The sequence below is a fragment of the Juglans microcarpa x Juglans regia genome, chromosome 6S (assembly GCF_004785595.1).
Source record: "Juglans microcarpa x Juglans regia isolate MS1-56 chromosome 6S, Jm3101_v1.0, whole genome shotgun sequence".
In the NCBI taxonomy this organism is placed as follows: domain Eukaryota; kingdom Viridiplantae; phylum Streptophyta; class Magnoliopsida; order Fagales; family Juglandaceae; genus Juglans; species Juglans microcarpa x Juglans regia.
In genome coordinates, this window is record NC_054605.1 from 18,753,650 (window position 1) to 18,767,004 (window position 13,355).

The window sequence follows — 13,355 nt, forward strand, 5'->3', positions numbered from 1 at the left end:
AGATGGTTATGCTTCAAATATTGGTAGATGCGTGAGTCCTGATGATTGGAAAATCAATGGATTGAAAAGTCATGATTGTCACGTATTTTTGCAGAAGTTATTACCTGTGGGAATTCGTGGGAAGCTTACATCTAATGTACGTGTGGCCATATCTGAACTATGTATGTTTTTCAAGGATTTGTGCGCTCGGGTAGTAAATTGAGATGTGTTGTCGAAATTGGAAGAAGACATTGCTACTATACTATGTAAATTTGAGCAGATCTTTCCACCATCATTTTTTGATGTCATGGTCCATTTAGCAATACATTTACCGCGAGAGGTACTTCTGGGTGGACCGGTGCAGTTCCGTTGGATGTATCCAGTTGAAAGATATTTGGGTCGATTGAAGCGCACTGTTGGGAATAAAGCCAAAGCTGAGGGTTCAATAGCAGAGGCCTATATACACGATGAATGGTTAACATTTTGCTCTCTATATCTTCGTGGTGTTGAGACACGATTTAATCGTCAAGAGCGAAATGCTGATCTTGCTACTCCGCCTCCTCGTGAGCTATCAGTGTTTTCCCAGAATGTACGACCCTTGGGTGCACAAACAGGTTACGATTTAATTGATGGAGAGTTGGGTAAAGTTCGGTGGTATGTGCTAAATAACTGCCGAGAGATTGATGATTATCTTAGGTATGTCATTTCATTTCTTTGAATAATTATAGTTTTCTTTAAATTAATTAGAATTGTTGTGCTCAAAATATACTTCTTTTGCAACATGTTATAACAGTGACCACATGGACAAACTTAGGACGGAAGGCGTAGAAAATATAGAGGCAAGACACGAGGAAGAATTTCCCGGATGGTTTGAAGAACGTGTATGAACTAAAATTATATATATGTTATATTGTGAAATTTTTAACTCTGGATAATGAAATAATCAATATAATCTATTTCAATTTATAGATTTTGGAACAACGTGCTCGTGATCCCGGATCAATTTCTTCTGAATTGTATGCATTGGCCCGTGGTCCCTCAAATAGAGCACTTCGATATACTGCATGCACGGTCCGAGGTTATAGATTCCATACTTTGGACCGTGAACGTAATAGAAAGACTCAAAATTGTGGTGTGTTGGTCGAGGGGAGTCATGGAACAGATGATATTGACTGTTATGGTGTCATACGTGATATTATCGGATTGAAATATCTGGGTGGGTCCGTAACATATGTCTTTAAATGTGATTGGTGGGATCTAGGCGGTGGTCGGGTTTCGATACATAGGGATAATCACTTTACGAGTGTCAATACTGCATCTAAATGGTACGAAGATGATCCATTCGTATTGGCTTGTCAAGCTACCCAAGTCTATTACTTGATTGATCCAATGAAAAGTGCTGATGAAGATAGTGGGGAGATAACTTGGCGAGTCGTAGAAAAATTTGTTCCTCGAAATATATATGAAGCAGGAACGGGTGCAGATTACGAGTATAGTGGAGATGAAGATGACACTCCGATTGTTGAGGCATACCAGGAAGATGGAGAGGGTATTAACTTGTTTGTTGACCTCGGTGCACTCGAGTTGCTCCCCTTGTGTAGAGATGATGTCCCACCCGTACATCTCGACCCGTCTGTATTAAATGATCATTCAATTCAAGTCAGTGAGGAGGAAGAAGAAGAAGACGAGTCAGAAGATGAAGACGAATCAGAATCCGGGCAGGAGGTGGATAAAGATGATGAAGAAGAGGTGCATGATGATGATGAAGATGTTATTGATGGAGATTCTGAAACAAGCATGGAAAATTCATCTGAAGAATAAAAGTACTAAATATTTTATTCATATAGGTGACTATAAAATATCTTGAATTTTCATAATTTCTTCTAATTAATTTTCTTTGATATAATTAATTATTTTCAAGAATGCCGCCAAAACGACAACAAAGAAATGTGCCTCCGCCAAGTCCAAGTCCTGAACCCATTGAGGACTTCCCACTCGAGGAATCCGTTCCTGAAGATCAAGCTAACACAGAAGAGAACAACAGCCAGTCGACACCTACCAGTAAGGAAATATTGTCGTTGATAATTATATATATAGTTAATACTTTTTTCTCAATAACTATATAATTATAATTATAGTATATCTATTATCATGTAGTTGATGCATCTGCACGTCGCGGTCGTGGCTATACACGTGGAATCTCTCTTGAAAAAAATAGAAGGCATGGTAAACTGAAGGTCACAATTCCTGATAATTCCACTGGAGGAGTGGATGATAGTGCAGCAGCGCTTTCCTCCTATATTGGCACATTAGTTCGAGCTTATGCTCCATTTTATGTGCGCTCATGGCGAGATGTTCCGAATGAGATTAAGGAGCACATTCGAAGTCGTGTGCTGGTGAGTTTACTTTTCAGTACATTTTTTTAACCTAGATTAATATATTATATTTTTTTCCTGATTCCCTTATTAGGATGAATTCGACCTCGACTTTGGCCGTAGCGAGGATTTGAGAACCGTGAATGAGTTGATGGCTACACTATTCCGACGTCACAAAGGACGATGTCATGACCACTTCAAGAAGTTTGAGACGTTGGAAGAGGCTGCGCAGTCTCCTTTTCAGCAGATGAAATTAGATGATTGGAGAAAGTGTTGTGATCTTTTCGCATCTCCAGATTATCAGGTATTTTACATTTATCTCTTTTAATTATTTACATTCATATTCGTTTTATATATTATATGTATACATATTACAATTAACATTTTTAATATATTTTGTAGCACTTGAGTTCTACAAATGCACAGAATAGATCCGTTATGACTGTCCACCATCGTGCCGGTTCAAGGTCATTCCATCGTCTTGCTGAAAAAATGGTAATTAAAAAATTATAGAATTCATTTATTTTCCTGATATTATTTCTGATAAGTACTAATATTATCTTTTTAAAATTGCTAATATTCTCGCTTTTTTAGAAACGTGATGATCCTGAAAACTTTTCCCTCATTCATGTCTATGCTGCTGCTCACACTAATGAGCATAGTGAGTGGATGGATCCTGTCGCTGCAGATAATTATGTAAGCAGTGTTAATTTTGTTAAATAAATAGATATATAATATTTTAATAGTTTATTTCTTATTTCTATTTCTTTTAATACGTTACTAATTATTTACGATCATTACCTTTTAAGTTGCAGAGCAAAATGTTGGAGATGCAGTCGGCTTCTGAGGAATCATCTCCTAGTGACATAGACATATTCACGCAAGTGCTCGGGCCGCAGTCTAGTATGGCAAGAGGTTTGGGACGATCTATCAAGCATAAATGTTCATCCTCCTCAACCTCATCGGCTTCACAATTAATAATCTTACGGTAGATTTAGAAGCTGCACGGCGTGAGAATGAGTATATGAGGTCCAGACAACAAGAGTTAGAGTCTCTCTTAGAACGACAGTCTCATTTAGAGACGCGTTTGCAGGACCAACAGAGAGACCAGGAGGAAAGAATACGCAATGAAGTGCAAGAGCAAGTGCAACGGGAGATGATGGTGCAAATGGAACGTGTTATGTCGTTGCAACAAAATCCCCGTGGGCGAGGGAAAAAGAAGAAATAACTTTTATCAATATTTCTGACTAGTTTTAATATCTAATTTTGTACTTTTATAAGACATTGTTACTTCTTAATTGGGTATGTAATATGATACTATTGGTATTATGTTTTTAAATTTTATGAAATTAGTATTTCTGATCTGTACGTTCGAATGTAAATAAAAATCGTTCGAACGTTGGTTCACACTGTAACAAACGTTCGAACGTAAATACAATTGAATCGTACGAACGTTAAACTATACGTTCGAACGTACTCACGCTTAAACGAACAAACCGTTCGAACGGTAAAGCGACTAACGTTCGAACAGAAAACTTGCATTCGGACGCTCCTTCGTTTACATTCGAGTATACGTCCGAACATTAAACGCGCTACGTTTGAACATTAACGTTTTCGTTCGAACAAATATTCGAACGTTTAATGTAATTAACGTTCGGACGCATTAACATTCGAACGTACATTTTATACGTTCGAACACGATCTCCAACGAACGTCAACTTCTCTCATTCGAACGCCAATCGGTCGGGTATAACGTCCGAACGTTATTTTCTGTGACAGTTCATAACCGTCACCAAAAAATGAACGTTCGAACGTTGTACCGAACGGAACACTTCCAACCGTCACTAAAAATATTTTTTGTGACGGTTGTACAGTAAACCGTCAACAAATATTTTCTGTGACGCACTTTAGGTGACGGTCATGGTGACGGTTTCAAACCGTCACCAAAAATTTTTAGTGACGGTTTGCCATTTTTTTGTGACAGTTTTCTCTGTCACAAAATACACATTCTGTTGTAGTGATACGTTCTGATCGATGTGATTCAGAAATAGTGGCTAATTTAGAGGTTAATTAGATCAAAAAGTTATATATTCTTTCCATTTCTTTTTTTGAAGTTCAAATGAACTATAAGCCCTGATTTCACTGCAAGAAAAACGCTTATATGTAGTCAATTATTTGCAACAAAAATGACAGTTTCCTATCAAAATAAGTACATTCTCATTGCAAATTGTCATTTTCATCACAAAATAATCATTTTTCTTATATTGTCTTCTATGTGTTTCAGTCGGGATCAGATTTGAAATAATTTGAGTATGAAAAGGGAAGATTTGTTTATAAGACATTCTAATTCGAGTAGGCTTTGGGAAACTTTGCTACGTATGAACCACAAAAAAATATTTCTTTAATGACAAGAATGAAAAGCTAGGAAACTTTTTCTAGCAAATAAGAAAGGAGAAAGAAGGTAGGTGAAGTATAGTACTTATTGGATGGTTTTTTTCCCAAATTAAGACCCTACCAAGAAGATGAGAGAAGAATATATATACACGACCATATATAAGAAAATCTTTCTTTAAAGATAACAAAATGATAACACAGTGAGTAAAAGAACGAAAAGGAAGGTACGTGCAGTTATTTGATGATTTGGTTCTCAAAACGTCTATGAAGAAGAGGGAACAAGCATCCAATGAGGTTGACAGAGTTATATCTCTTTTCTTCCTGATTAAAGAAAGCTTCTCTCTCACGGCCCCCCTGCAATAGGCCAGGTACGTACGTGGGGACATCTCAAACTTGGGAATTAGCTAGCGATCCACCAAAGATATGTCTACCCAATTATGATCATGGATGGTTTGTTCGATATGCTCCCTCCCTCCCTCCCTCCCTCCCTCTTCTACGGTTTTAATCATCAATGATCAATCGTTGGCCTGACTGATTGTTTGTTGCATTTTTCATGCATTTCTCTAATTACAAATTGCAGCATTTTGAATAAGTTTTATTTGCTTGCAAGTTTGTATAGAGGTCTTAACATTATTGACATAAAAGAACTCATCTGTCGTGTTAGCAGTAAGAAGATTATAGAATGTGACGCTGGACAGAATAGTAATTATTCTGCAACTTAGTTTCAACAGATAATTCGCAAGGAAGGGAGACAAGAGAATCGCCCCAAATACAGAGAAAACGACTCTAATGTTTAATTCAAAATTGTCAAAATCCAAGAATGGTCAAATCAACTCACAAGTTGAGCTGTAATAGTTGAAAATCGACCATATTAGAATTTTACCAAAAATAAAAAAATTTCAATAATCACACCAAAAATAAATACGTAATAAAATAAGTAATCTGCTAAAAATCTGACCCAAATCAGGTTCAGGATCACTTCCTAAACGATAAATGAAATATTACCATAAAAGGCAATATTAACTTAAAATAGAGATTCATAGGGAAAAACAATAGATTTTGGTTTTGAAAACGATGCACACACAACATAGCTGGGTGACCATGACGTGCGTGCCGAAAAGAATTTTCAAATTGAAGTCATATGCGCGATTCTAATACCTATAGCTAAAGTTATGGTCAAAATACCGAAAAGAGCCCAAAATTGCCCCAACTAAGGAAATATCACGATTTCCTACCTTTTTTTTTTAAGAAGAGGACAGTATCTCAATCAAGGAAAGATCACAATTTCCTGCCATCTTTGCATTGATCTGCCACCTCAAGGTATTTCAATGCAGTCAACATATAATCTGACAATTCAGCATCATCTGACTCGAATCCTCCTGTATTAGAATGTGTCATTTACAATGACTTATAAATATATATTTTTTAATTGTATAAATTGTAGAAGTAGTATTGCTCATGGAAATCCTGCCATCCTAGCTAATGCCTATTAACACAGCTCGCATGTGGAAGAGCTTGAACAAGCACTTCGAGAATTGTTTAATAGATGCACTGAAATTATTATTGCTGTCATATATATTGTATCGGTATATAGTAAAAGTTTCGTTCATCAATGTTATGGTAGTGTTGGCGATCATGATATTGATTAACAGTGATGACGATGATACGATAAATATAATGGCCGTGGTGATGAAGATTGAAGATGTATAGTAGCAAAGAGAGATAATGGCCGTGATGGTGTTTCCTCGATTGTTGTGGATTGGTGGGCAGACATGCATGACTTTAGTTATAAACAACAGTGACAATGGTATTCTTAAATCTATGGATTTGTAATTATTCTAGACATTGTTTTGGACCCCCAAATTAGAATTACCTAAATTAATTGAGTGTAAAAGTATGTGGCATGAACCCAAATGATTCCTCAAAGCGAAACCAAAACAGTTGACATTGCCAAAAAGGAGAGAAACCGAAATAGTACTTTTTGACAAGAAAATGGGCTATGAGCCCAAAATATGGGCCAATTTCTTAATCATGGGCTGAACTTTGCTTTAATATGAGCCAGTTTCCTACTTAATATTGGGACGGCCTTTTAATAGTAATCAACGTGAGGGAGAAGGCGTGACGGTGACGCGGGGATTACACATAAAATGGTACAAGAGTCGTGACCCATACAGAAACTCTTGTTCGACGTTAGCCACGTGGTCGGTGTGAATGAGCGTGAGGTGTGAACAAAGGAAAACCTCGTACATTATAGTCGGCCGGCAACAGATATTTTGTGTCCGTGGCGTGGAATGGATTTGGTGCGCATTAACTACTACGTCACCGGTTCACAATCGAAAGCGACGTCATAGAACTCGACGGGGGTTCCTCGCATTGTTCTAGTAACTAGTGAAGACTGTTGATTAAAAACATATTACCGAAAAAAATCGAAAAAAAATGCAATAAACTTAAAAATTAATATGATTTAACGTGATCTGTTAAATTTTTTATACTAAAAATAATTTTATAATTTTATATATCATATTAAAACCTATCAATTTATAAATTATTCTTAAAAGAAATTATGTTTAAAGTGTTTATCCAATCGTAAATATAATTTATAAAGAGTGTGGGTCTCGATATTGCAATAAAATCTACATATTCTTTGTTTATATATTGAGAGAAAGATTTGTTTAAGTTACTATTTATTATTTTAAACTTCATATATTGTGAAAAACAATATATCTTATAAAAAATATTCATACATCTTATGAAAAAATTATAAATATAAAGTGTGATAATAAATAGTAGTTAATACATAATAAATCAAATGATCTCTCGTGACCAGGCCATCATTTACTTATATTTGCTGGTTTACGTGTGTGGTGCTTCTCTGAATAGTATTTGAACTGGCCTCCACATTACTAAGAGAGTAAGTAACTGAATAAACTTGCTATTTTTAAGTACTAAACTATATGCCAGGTCATCACCTTCCAACACGTTTCCTACACTTGGTTAAGCACTAGCAATTAGCTTAAGCAAGCTGGCAAGAATGGTTAAGACCATGTCGCAAAAAAAAAAAAAAAATCTTTTTTAGCTTTCGGATGGGTTCCAGCTGAGTGAACTCCGCGTCCGTGTCCAAGACGCACCACGTGTCGGAATTACCTTCGACGCTATCTATAAAAGAGCCTTTCCCTCTTATGCGGCTTAAAGACAAACAAATCCAACATCATTCACAGTCACCAAAAAACATTTGCAAACTTCGTAAATTTACGGCAGTCACTCTCCAATGGATATTTTCCACCAATACTCAGACCCCAATCCATTTCGGCTGGACCTAGTTTTAAACGACAAGCCAGAGACTTCCTCGTTGTCTGATGCCTGCACCTTCGAGCGCCGAAGCGGTCACTCAGACGAAGAGGTTAGAGTACTAGCTTCGAGCACGCCCAAGAAGCGTGCGGGAAGAAGAATATTCAATGAGACGCGACACCCAGTGTATCGCGGAGTCAGGAGGAGGAACAAGAACAAATGGGTCTGCGAAGTGCGCGAACCCAACAAGACCTCGAGGATATGGCTCGGGACGTACCCTACCGCGGAGATGGCAGCGCGGGCACACGACGTGGCCGCTTTGGCGCTCAGGGGAAGGTCGGCGTGTCTCAATTTCGCCGACTCGGAGTGGCGGTTGCCTATGCCGAGTTCGACGGACGCGAATGACATAAGGAGAGCAGCTAAGAAGGCAGCAGAGTTGTTTCCACCGAGAGATCATGAGTTTGGTAGGGATTGCGTACAAGAAACCGGGAAAGAGCTCTTGAAGGATTGTAAAGAGATTTACGGGAGTCTTCATGATCACAGGGTGGAGGCCGAGGAGGAGAAGGCTGTGCAGGAAAATGCGATTTACTTGGACGAGGAGGCCCTGTTCGACACGCGAGGCTTTCTAGTGAATATGGCCGAAGGGCTTCTACTATCTCCACCTCCTTGTCAAGACGAAAAAATGCAATGGGATGACATGGAAAGTGAGGCTGAGTTTTCGTTGTGGAGTTTCTCGACCTGATAATTAAGCTAGTACAGCTTTCAGTTGTAGCAAAAATGGCGGGAAAAAAAAAAAAAAAAGAGTTTAAACAGTGTCTCTCTTTGACTTCATGCGAATGCTAAATTCCCTTTTATCTTGGCGGTACCGAGTTCAAGCATAGAAAGAGGAAATCTCAACAAAAATATAAATAAAATAAAATAAAATTTATTCAGGCAGAAATATATGTATCAAGGAGTTGTAAATTTTAGTGCTGACCGAATTGGTAGTTTTGTCGGCCGAGGGTAAGAATGGTTCTTCTCATGATTGGGCTTTGACTTGACCATTGCAGCCCTAGGCTGTTTATCTAACTTGGAGACACCATGGTGGGGTCGCCTAAGAGAATACGTGGAGGGCATCCACGCCACGAGTTTCTTCAAAACGTAGGAGGGAAGATGTCCATTAGTGCATTAGTATTGGATTGAATATTCTATTTTTTAAATTTTAATTAATATGTAATTTTTTTATTTTTAATTAATCATTTAAAATTTGAAATTTATATTAGATTAATCATTACACTCTCTATAATAATAAAATATTATTATTTTTTATTATTTATATTTTTTAATTAATTTATATTTTATTTTTATAATCTTCAATAACCTTCAACAATCATATTCATTTTCATTTTCACAATCTAACAATCTATAATACAATAATCTCATATATATATATATATAGATGATAAAATCTCATATGAATAAAAACCTCATATCTATAATATAATAATCTCAAAAAATACTTTTAGACTTGTTATAATTTTTGTATATTTGAAAAGAAGAATAGATTTATTGTAACTTATAGTTTGGATAAAAACAATTTAACTAATTCAATGTAGAGTAAATATGGATGATATTTGCTAAATTTAAAGATGAAAATGTATTTGATTAATTCAATGTCAATGCTCTTACTTTCTATGAAAGTAAAAGTATATAGGTACAAATTTTTAATATATAAATATATAACGTAAATTTTATATTAAAATATTTTTTAAACATTATTATTTATTAGTATAATTTACTTTTTTTTATAAAAGAATTATATAAAATTTATCATTTGAAACTTGTACTTACATTATTCAATTATAAAATATTCGCGTTATCAGATTTTTGTATAATTTGTGGTTAAAAAGAAGAGATGCTATTGTACTATTTTCGTCATATTATGTTGATGTCATTATTTAACAATCATTAATATAGTTTTATTTTTTAATATAATAAATCCAAATATTATTAATAACTAGTAATAGAGTGACCTCGAGGGATGTTTGCCTAATTTAGTTAATTAAAAATATTATTATATTTAAATTATGTTAAAATTCTAATTATTTATATGATTTTAATTTCTTAAAAATATTTAGTAAAATTTCATCATTTATTTAATGATGGAAGATTAGTATTTTATAAATTAAATTTGATATTTTATGTATGATATGCTATTTACTTAGTCAATTAAGAATATTATCATATTTAAATTATGTTAAAACTCTAATTATTTATATGGTTTTAATTTCTTAAGAATATTTAGTAAAATTTCATTATTTATTTAATGATGAAATACTAGTATTTTATAAATTAAATTTGATAGTTTATGTATGATATACTCTTTATATTTTAATTATTTAAATTTTAAATTTGTTTAAATTAATGTTTAAATTTATACTGTTAGATCAAATCTAGGGACTTAAAATGAAGGGTTGAGATTTAAATCCCCAAAACTTTCTTTTTCCCCTCACTTTCGCTTTCTCCCCCTCTTTCCTTCCGCTTAAGAGCCCCGTCTTCGCACTTTCTCACCTGATCTCCTCCCTCAAGCAGCCCAGCACCACCGTGCGTCACCGTGCGTCACCGGCCACTTCACCGGCTTCCCCTCACGCTGGCAACCAAAACCTACCGTCAAAGTCCCTTGGCAGCTCCTCCCTTAGCCGCACACGAGTAACCCGAAATGGTTCTCTACCCTTGCGCCACCGCGGCTCAGCTCCAGCTCCACCAAGCACCACCACCGAGTTCTCCTCATGCTGTGGACCACTTCCATGGAACCCACCACCCGTATCTCCTCCGTAGCCCACCCACGCAACGCCTCCATACGCATGAGTTTCTCCCCGTAACATCGCCGTTAGCCAACCCACGCCACTACACCACCACGACGACCTAGATTTGTCACCTACAGCCCACAACGCCACCACCAGGCTTCCATGGCACCTCTCCTGCTCCTCCATGCCCAGCTGAGCCGCTACCTCTCCCATTTTGTGAATTTTGTATATTTTATGATTTGTATAAATATGATGATTTACGGTGAGTTTGTGATCATCTTACGATGATTTTGAGATGATTTAAGGTGAGTTTGGACTGTAATTGCTGTGATTGTTGTGAGGTTGTGATCAAGGGACATAAATGGAAGACGGAGTCTACACTGTTCATTCCTGTTCATCAACTGATAGGTAAGTATAAGGAGATATCATCTAAATATAATAAGATAGGAACGAAAAACAGATCATGAATATGATAGGGGATATAAAACTGATGATAAGCTACTAATAGGAAAAAGCTAAACGTAGTCAAGTTGGTGCACAAACAATGCACCCCCATCTACTTAGAAAAACGGGGCGTTTTCGTTTAAAATGAAATGGTGTGTTTCACCCTTCCTCACCCTTTAATTCTGGGCATATTTGTGGGCAAGCAGATCAGAGAGAGACCTGTCAAAGTGGAGAATATCATTGACGAGATAAGTAATGGGCTCGATGTCTCTGAGCACCTCGACTTTCCACTTGCGCTAGTCGGTGTCCTTGCACCGAGGGTTCTTGCGAAGGTCCACAACACTCTAATTTGCGGTGGCACTATCCGTAGGAGATAAATTCTCGTCCAACCTAGTCGGTGCAGAAGCGGTTCACTAGAGATGGTGAGGAGTCGCAAATAAACTGGCGGATATCCAATGTTAGTGGTGGAGTCAGAGGTGGATGAATGGAATGCCCCTTAGAAGTAGAGGAGCTGCCATAGAATGCTGGTGATAGCAATGTGCGTGTTGCTTGTTGGCAAGCTGGAAGGGAAGAGAGGTTTCCACTCTATTTTCAAAGTTTGCGAAATTAATCCAAAGATTAAACAATTTACAACAATTTTTTTAAAGTGAATTTGAAGTATAATTTTCCAAATAAATGCACAAACGGTGGTTTGAAGTGAATTTGAGCTGTAAAAAAAATACAAATGAAAAAATATAGATGAAAAGGGTAAATTTTGTAATCTGAAAATACAGATGAATTTGCACTCCTCCGACGATAGGGTGGAACACAGGGCGGATTTTTTACTTTTAACGAATAATGGGTGGAGGAGGAGTACAGTGCAGCCGAGGAACAATGGTTTGAGAGAGACTCGGTGTTTAGGTTCTCACCCTTCTGCGAAAATAATGAATAGTTCATAACCGAGGAACAGCCTGAGAGAGAGACGTCGGTGTTCAAGTTGGCAACTTTTTTTCTGGTTCTCACCCTTTCTTGCCTCTTTATTTTTTAATAATATAAAACGTACACGTCGGCAGGCGTGCACCAGGGAGTGCACCAACTTGTCTGTACTGATTCAACGGCCAACTTCCCATTATGGTTAAAAACCAACCATAATTAATTATGGATTGTGGATGGGGACACAAGTTTATAACGATTCGATTCTATTACAATATCTTTAACATCCAATTGGGTTCGATGATGTCAATCTGCACCATCGATCACACATTTTATGACTGTTGTTGATTTATGGAACGGAATTTCTTGGGGACGTGCTTTCAAGCATCGATTGAGTTATACTTAAAAAAAATATATTTATAATTTTAAGATATGCAAGTTAGATATTTTTAAAAAAAAAAAAAAAGAGTTAACAAATACAAGATTTACATGACATTTACAATTTTTTTTAATAATATTTTACTATTTCTTAAAAAAAGGTGTACGAATTTTAATATTTTAAAGTTTTTTTTTTTTTAATATTAAACCAAAACTCTAATCTCGTTGAAGATTACATTTCCCAAATGTTGAGTCATAGACTAATTTTCTAGTGGTCGGCGACGTGAGGGAGGGAGCGAGATGTTAGGCAAGACGCTGCTTTCGTGTTTTGTCGTCTGTGTTTTTTTATCTTTATGTGACGTGACATGAGCAATAGGATTGAACGGTAATACACAAGCGGCACAGTAGTACTACTACTACCACCCTTTACGAAATTAAGCCATTGCAAAAGCTCAGAAACATCCTCGATCCTTTTCCTCTCCAAAAGCAGATGTCGTGATGATGAGGTGGTGCTTGCGAGATCAATGGGTTTCTAACTTGATATGCCTGCCTGTAGGGGCCCCTGCACTACTGCAATATTATGACCCAGTACTTGTTGCGAGTTGCAAGCAACCATAGACTTAAACCTAATGGGCTACAATTCCTGCCATTAAATCTACCTTTGTCACCGACTTTTTGACGATCGATGCATCTGCTTTTGGGTCGTTCTGCAGCTTTAATTTAATTTGCAGCTCACATGTGGAATAAATGTGCCAAGAGGTTTTCACCGTTGATCTCTTCCAGTCGTGAAAAGGCCTGG

The 13,355-nt window shown here is 36.6% G+C and overlaps 1 protein-coding gene across 1 annotated transcript; it reads left to right on the forward strand.

The window, feature by feature from the left end:
* Positions 1 to 7,914: 7,914 nt before the first annotated feature.
* LOC121237616 (dehydration-responsive element-binding protein 1A-like) lies at positions 7,915 to 9,057 on the forward strand. Its single transcript, XM_041134446.1, has one exon. It carries the CDS (start codon positions 8,017 to 8,019, stop codon positions 8,776 to 8,778), a length of 762 nt encoding a protein of 253 aa, XP_040990380.1. The 5' UTR covers positions 7,915 to 8,016; the 3' UTR covers positions 8,779 to 9,057.
* The last annotated feature ends 4,298 nt before the right edge of the window (positions 9,058 to 13,355 follow it).